We start from the raw sequence: 7,865 nt of genomic DNA, 5'->3' as shown, positions 1-7,865 counted from the left end.
CGCTTCTCTCCTGTGAGGAGAGTGTGCACCCTGGCTCTCCACATTGGGACTGGACAGCAGGCTTTCCGGTGACCTCTGGTGCCAGGCCCCAAACTGGGTGCCAGGGGCTCAGAGCTAAGTCAGACACTAAGCCAGCATGGAAGGATGCAGGGTCTGGTGGGGGAGACACGCCAGCAGTGCTGTAGGTCCAGGACCAGAAAGAAGCACAGTGGCTGTGGGAGACAGCATGGCCAGGGGAGTCGGAAGGCAGCCTGGGGGACTGGGTTAGCCAGCAGAGCTAGGGATGTGGCTCAGTGGTGGAGCTCTTGCCTTCCATGTACAAGGCCTTGGGTTTGATCCCCAGCACCACAAAAGGAAGGAAGAGAGGGAGGGAAGAAGGAAAGCGACATGGGGTGCACAGTTGTGCAGGGACATGGGCCTTGCAGAGCCACAGAGCTGGGACTGATGCTGCAGGTCAGGGAAAATCCTGCCCAGAGCCTCAGGGACCAGTGCTGGTTCTTGTCAGGTTGGGGCTGGCTGAATCTGGACCTCAGCTTTTGTCCCTAGGCCTTTCAAGGGGCATCCATGCTGGGTCCTAGAGAGATTGTCAGAGATAGCACTCCCCAGGCCTGTCCGAGTTCACCTCAGCTTGCCTCTGGGTTTCAACACCAAAGATTGTCACAAAGGCCAAGTTCTTAACTTTCTGTCTGGTCTGAGGCTGACTTGCCACCCCACCTTCATCTCTGCTTTCACACTCTATGGGCCACTGTATGAGTAATCTATTGTCCAGCATCTATCCAGTAATCTATTGTCCCAGCATCCTCAGCTCCCTGTCTGACTTCATTTTCTCCCCTTACCCCCAGCCCTATCCCTGGTAACAGTCCCCACAGGGCACTTGGCTATTCCTCACACATGCCCAGTCTACCCTGCCCCAGGACCTTTGTACCCACTCACCCCACTGCTTGGAAAGCTCACCCCTCCAGGAACTCTTCCAAGGGTCATGTTCTTGTGCTGTTCAAGTCTCTGCCCAAACATCACCTGTCCAGAGACTTTCCTTGCCTACCCTTTGGGAAGAAGCTCACCCTTTCCCTCCTTTATTTTTCTTGTGCAGCTCTTACCACCGCCTGAGATTATAGATCTGTTTGTTCTTTCTTGTTCTTCGCGTGTGCTATGGACCGAATGTTTGTGTCCCTCCAAATCCGTATATTGAAATCTTTTTTTTTTTTTTTTTTTTTTTTTTTTTTTTTTTTTTTTTTTTTTTTTGGTTTTTCTCCGGTACCAGGAACCAAACTCACGACCTTGCGCTTGCCAGGCAGGCGCTTTGCCGCTGAGCTAAATCCCCAGCCCTGAAATCTTAACTGTGATGGGCTGGTACTAGCAGGTGTGGCCCCATACAAGAACAGGCAGGAGAGAATTCGCTTCCTCACTACCACCTGCTGTGGGAGGATACAACATGGTGAAGGCCCTGTGCAGGATAGGAAAACTGACCTCACCAGACTGGATCGGCCAGCACCTCCAGCTGTCGTCGCAGCCCCCGAACATGTGGGAAAGGAGTGTTCTCTGTTTAAAGCCCCAGCCTGTGGTGCTTTTTCTGAGTGTCCTGGACTGATCAGAGTGCCCCTCCACTAGTAACACAGGTCTTCCCACGATTAGAGTCCCAGCATCTGTAAGAGTGCTTGGCTTCAGCTTAGAGCTCAGTGAACACAGGTAGAACGCCAGGACATTTCCAGGTTAGACCCGACACAGGAGGCCTCTTGTCCCCTCCAGGCCCTTGCACATGCTGCTCCCCCGAAGCCCTCCCCATCCCAGCTCCCACCTCCACCAGCTCCTCACAGTGCCCTCAGGACATGGGAGAAGAGCCCGCCTGCCCAGGAAGCCTACTCAGCCCTTTCCTGGCTCTGCCTCTCTTCAGGACCTGTACCTCACTGGAATCTCGGTACTCCAGCATTTGCATCTCACCTGTCTGCCTATCCAGGGGCTCTGGCAGGGCAGGTGCGGGCTTCTATTTACCTCTAGAGCCCCAGGGCCCCATGCAGCACCTGGCACATCGACCTTTCTTGTAAAATGCCCATCTGCTCGTGCTCTCCCTCCCTTCCAACATCATCACCATCACCATCGTCAGCGTCACTGTCGTCATCATCTGGTGCCAGAGGTGAAGCCTAGAGTGGCCTTTGTATCTAGCAGGCAGGAAGCTGTGAGAGAGAAGCTCATGGGCTTTCTGGATCTGGCAGGCTTCCTGCTGCAGCAGAGCACAGCAGAGCCTACACCCTTCCCAGAGGCCGCACAAATTCAAGAGCAAACCCACTGTTTCCACCTTAGGGAAGGAAAGTCCACCAAATCAAGTGAGAAATTCCTCATTCATGGTCTTGGGATTTCCCCCTTCCCCTGGGAGAGATAAAGGAAAATATGTTTCCCTTCTATATTAACAGCTTAAAATGGGAGATAAATCCTCCCATCCTAACCTGTTTTTAACAAATAGACTTTGCTGTCCAGTGGCATGATTCATGTCTGACAGATCTATTTATCCATTCTATTTCTTCAGAGATAGCAGCTAAGAAGTTTTATCTATTATTTGCCGCCTCCCTCATTCCCAGTTTCCTAACCAAGCGTGTGCAGTGCGCGGTTGATGGATGGATGGTGTTTGGGATAAAAGGGGGCAGAATCAGATAGTTTTCAGGATGTGAGAAAACTGGCTTATTAACAAGGAGTCATCTGGCAGGAGGTGGGGGTGTGGGGCGTGGGTGCTGGACAATGGCCGGTGATGGATGAAGGGACCCCCGGGGTCCCCAGGTGTGCATGTGAGATAACAGGGGGTGGTGCAGGCAGAGGCGATGATGGGAGCGCCCAGCTTTGCTGTGGCCCACTGCACAAAGGGGGCTGTCAGAGTAGCCACTTGACTCCTGCCACAGGCCCCCGAGAATTCCTCACCACAGATGTGCCAGTACTTTCTTCTCCTCTTCTCTCTGTGAAATGCACCTCCACACTCAAGGAGTCAGGCGCTACACAGGGAAAAGGAGGCAGGAGGTAGACAGGGCTGACTGTTCAGGACATGAGAAACGGAAGGCAGCTGAGCTTCTGCTGCATGCCCACCATGAACTTTGGGGTGACAGCCACGCCTTTGAATGTGATGACACCCAGGGCTCAACTGTGCTCTCCAACGAGGACAGTGAGGTATAGAGGCGCTGAGTCACTGGATTAAAGTCACACTGCTGGAAATGATGGCAGGAATCTTAGCCCTCTGTCCGCCTCAAAGCCCTGCAGACCCACGCAGCGTCTCCTGTGTCTCCTCCATGTGGGTGCGTGGGCACCAGGAGGTGCTTCTGCCACGGAGGAGATGGGACCACGGGGGCAGCAGCCCCAGCCCTTGGACTGAGCCCTTCTGAGCCATATGGTCTTGGGAAAATCACTGTCTCTCCCTGGCTCTGTCTCATCACCTGTCAGAAACAGATACTGAATCCCTCCTCTTGCAGGCATTGAGAGGATTAAACTGGATTAGGTACGTGAAAGTTCTTTGTAACTAGTAATGCCCTCTGCAAATATTAGTTATTATGTTGTTACACTTTCCTGTAATAACCCAGAGCTTGGCCGAGAAAAGCCCTCCATGTTCTTTATTAAGATATCTCCTAGGAGCTGAGCTATTTTATGGCTTTTTGTTCTCATATGTTGCAGTGACTTTTGCACTGAAATGGCTTTAAAGAAGTGTTAAATGACTTTTTAAAAAACCCAACAACCTGAGGTTCTTGTTGAGATTGTGAGAATCCCCGGAAATGACAGCGGCAAGGACACAGGTAATTAAGGAGGTTTGCGGGACCCAGGCATGCTTCCCCACATGCAGGAGCCCACGTGTGCTCCCTGGGCGCCAGGAGGCTGCAGTTGCCATGGCCGGATCTCCTCTCATCTCCCAGGTGAGGCTGTGGAAGCGCAGTAGAGAGCCCAGCTGGCTGAAGGCCACAGGGCCGTAAGCCTCAGAGCCAGGCTGGTGCTCCCCTGCACACACGTGCACGTGCCTTGCTGCCAGCCTTCCCTACGCGGCCTCCACTTCCTTCCCCACTGTGTTAGTTTGGGGTTTTTGCAAGGTGAACAATATAATAGAGGATGCATATTTTATAAGATTATTTATAATAGTCACCCAAAGAAATCATATACAAGAGAGTGCAGGAAATCTGCCATACACTAAAGACCCAAGAATCTTGCTGAGGGCCAGGATCCCACAGAAATGTCCTGCATGAATCCAGCTGAAGACCTAGAGCGCATAACAATGCCTCCCACAAGTCCAACTGGAGGCCTAGAGCCCATAACAATATCTCATGCAGGCCTGTTTCATGGATCTGCGTGGAAGACCCAAAGGTCAGTGGTGGAATCTAGGAAGGCTGTGCCAGGAGGATGAAGGATCTGTGCTAGCAGCTGAGGGATCTACATTGGAGCCAGGAAGTGACGCTCAAAATAAAAACCAGAGCCCCCAACCCCCAAAGTACCACAGCCATCCTGAGCAACAGTGAGGTCCTGAGCTCCTCCAGTGATCAAGATAGTTGAGTTCCCATCAGGAAAGCCAACACAACAGCTTCCCCAGGAGAGAGCAGTGAGCTATCTTCCCCTCTGGAGCCAGGAAGTGATGCTCAGAGCGAGGACCAGAGATCCCCCAAAGTGAACTGAAGCCATTCTCGCAAAAACAAGGCCCTGAGCTCCTTGGAGGATGAAAATAGCCAAGTTCATCAGGAAAGCCAGCATGACAAGCTCCTCCAAAAGAACCAACGGCTGCTTACAGCTTCTACCACCTCACAGCAACCTTACTTCTCCAGTTCTGCCTCTTATGCTTCTGGTAACAATCCTTAGGTGGGCCTTCCACACCCAGGACCACACTTACTCACTTCAGCTGGGTGTTATAAGTTGGCCATCAGTTGTCAGTCCACCATACCCATACTGTCTCCACTTCCATGTGAGAAGGACATCATCCCTACCATGCCCGGAGCAGACCTGGGGGTGTCTCGATGCCTCTGAGTCCAACTCCGGCCCAGCACTGAGGAAAGTAACACAAAAATAAAACCGCTGTGTAGGAAACTAAGATTTCATAACAACTGTCAATAAACCACAAGGAACTACCATGCCCTCTTCCACAGGTTGCTGTTAGGATCCAGCTTTAAAACTAATCTAGAGATAAGAAATGGGGGTTGAGGCAGAACACTGGAAGAGGAAATTCAAGTTGCTCTTTCTTGCCTTTGCTACAGATCGGGTAAGGCTGCTCCCAGTGTTTTGGGCCTTGGTTTTCTCATCAGCCTCTGAATGTGCTTCTCAGGTATACCCTACCAATGATGACAGCATTTTAACTCCATTTCCTTGTGAAGTTTCCCTGGAGAATTTTAGCTGTTCCCCAGTGGTGTCACCAACATGGCTCCCAAGCCGGCACCATCAGCCCCTTCCTGATGTTCACTGCATTTGCCATGTTTTATTTCACTCCTCTTTGGCACTGCTGCCCAGAAGCCAGCAGAAGTGGCTGCCCCTTCACTGCTACACAGGTTGCTTCGGCCCTTGGCATTGCAGTGTGTTCATCTCATGATGCCACCTTCATGTGGCACCAAGTCACTGAAGTTTCTCAGCAGCCTATGAAGTTTGTGCCCTCGCTCCCACCCACCCCTCTCCATTAGTTTACTCATTCATGCAACCACTGCCTACTGATGGCCTGGAGCAGTAGGTGTGGAACCTGGGCCTGGAGACATGTTAGTGTACTGCTCTTGCCTGCATGGGTGTTATACTTGAGGAGGAGTAAGAGATAATGTAGAATAAGTTATAATACAGTGTCTGCAGGGGCTGGAAATACTGGTGAACAGACAGAATATCACTAAGGATATCTGCAATCTGTGCAAAAATATATCTGTGCAGACTCCATCAACACTCTGCCCTGGAATGCATGCTGTGATGACAGAGATACAGGTTGAAAGGGGAACAGAAAGAAGAAATATCTATTCTGTGTTATTTGTTTTCATTACTGTAGCAAAATACCTGAGACAGTCTAGCTAAAAAGAGGAAAGTTTTATCTTGGCTCACAGTTTCAGAGGCTTCATTGCATGTTCTCTTGGCCCCATTGATTGAGGCCTGTGGTGAGGCAGCAAATCATGGCAGGAAGTGGGTGGTGGAGCAGAGCTGCTCACCTCATGCTGGCTGGGTAGGAAAGACAGAGGAAGAGACAAGGGTCCCACAGTCCCCTTTGATGGCACACTGCCAATAACCTAAGGTCCCCACTGGGCCCTGCCTTGTAAGGATTCCACCACCTGCCAGTGCTATCTTGAGAGGTCCAAGCCTTTGTCACGAGGAGAAAGAAGGCATATGTGGGGCACCTACACGCAAGGTCCTATGGTCAAGGTGTTACTCCACCTGAGTGCTGAGCATGAATTCCCAGAGAGAACAGCTTGGTGCCCCCACAGGCTCCTGCCCCAGGCATCCCTCTCCAGAGGGATCCCCCTAAGTGCCAGGAGCAGGCTGAAGTCTCCTAGGACAGAGGGGGCTCTGCCCTCCTGGATTCTCTGCCAGCCACGCACACTTCTTCCTGGCCTCCACATCACATGCCTCAGGTGCCATGGTCCAGCCCTTCTCAGTAAGGATCGTGTTTCCTTTTGAGGCTGTCTTTGTCACCTGATGATTGCATTACTATCTACCCCATCAAATTCAGACACAAATTAAATGGGATAATGCAGGCTAAAGGACTTCCTAAACTGGGAAGCAGTCTGTAATTGGCAGCTATTATTATTACTATTGTTAAGCTAATTATAATAGTTACTATTCCTGCAGAAGTTATTAGTCCAAGGTCATGGGGAAAACCTCCCACCCTGACATGAAATGTGTGAAAGGGCTCATAGCCTTTCGAAGACTCGTTCTGTTGGGTACAAAGCTCTCCCACACGCAAGTGTCTAGTGCCGCATTCGAGGTTTCCTGGGGCCCTGCTTGCGATCCGCCTGAGGATGCTGCAGCTCCTTCACAGGTACAGTTACGAATACTCTCTGAAAGCACAGTTTGCGTTTATTTTGCTTAATTCCTACATTATGTTTCCGCCTCCTCCTAACTGCATTTGTTGGCAAAAAGAGCCACGTGGGGAAGTTCAGCCCACAAATAAGAATATAATTATTACCCAGTTTAGCAGCGCTTGGGCGTCACCCGGGTATTCACCGGTGCTCTGCAATCCAATCGTCTCTCCTTCAAGACCGTACTTAATAGGATAAACAATTTCTGCTAAACGCAATAAACGTGAACCTGGCTGTCATCTCCATAATCAACTCAAATTTCCCATTAGAAGTGGTGGCTGTGATTGAGATTCGGAATTTAATTTGGCGGTGCTCGCCTCGCTGAGCTAGTGTGGGCTTTGAGCGTGCCTTGCGTCAACCGAGACAGAGCTGCTCTTCCTTGTCTCTGGGGAATCTTAAAAGAAGATAGATTATAACTCAAGAAAATTATACGGCCTCGGTATAATGAAAGAGATAAAACATTATTGGATTAGCCTGTTGAAAGAACAGCAGACAGCAAAGCAATAATATTAAACTAAACAAGGGCCCAGGCCCGTCAGCTTTATTCCAGGGACCCAGGGATGCACGAAGGCAGACACGATCACCTCGCTTGCTGCAACAACACTTGCACAGCTCCTTGTTCTATTAATTTCATTTGGGAGAGCAGTTCAAGGCACGCCAATCGGTGGCACCAAGCTTCCGTGCTGTGGATGTGCCAGGGTCTCGTACCCAGCAAACAAATCCGGCAGTGAACCCAATGCAGATGATCTGGCTGACAGCAAACTGATTGAAGGGGAATAAGATGAGGCAAATTCACCTTTAATTAGCTGCACCTCCCCCCACTCCTTTCTGGTAAATGCACCTAAAGTTTTTCAACCAGGCAGGATGTGCCAG

General features: G+C 50.7%; 1 protein-coding gene across 1 annotated transcript in view; it reads right to left on the bottom strand.

The window, feature by feature from the left end:
* Window positions 1–6,881: 6,881 nt before the first annotated feature.
* The window catches only part of C8b (complement component 8, beta polypeptide), a 41,769-nt gene continuing 40,785 nt past the window's right edge, over window positions 6,882–7,865 (bottom strand). The window contains 2 exon segments of the mRNA XM_013521573.1: window positions 6,882–6,971; window positions 7,100–7,177. Of these exon segments, the coding sequence (XP_013377027.1) occupies window positions 6,882–6,971; window positions 7,100–7,177 (168 nt within the window).

This window comes from Chinchilla lanigera, unplaced genomic scaffold (genome assembly GCF_000276665.1).
Source record: "Chinchilla lanigera isolate Chin_1 unplaced genomic scaffold, ChiLan1.0 scaffold00063, whole genome shotgun sequence".
Lineage (NCBI taxonomy): Eukaryota > Metazoa > Chordata > Mammalia > Rodentia > Chinchillidae > Chinchilla > Chinchilla lanigera.
The sequence above is the reverse complement of the archived record's forward strand: the minus strand, read 5'-3'. Positions and strand labels throughout refer to the sequence as shown.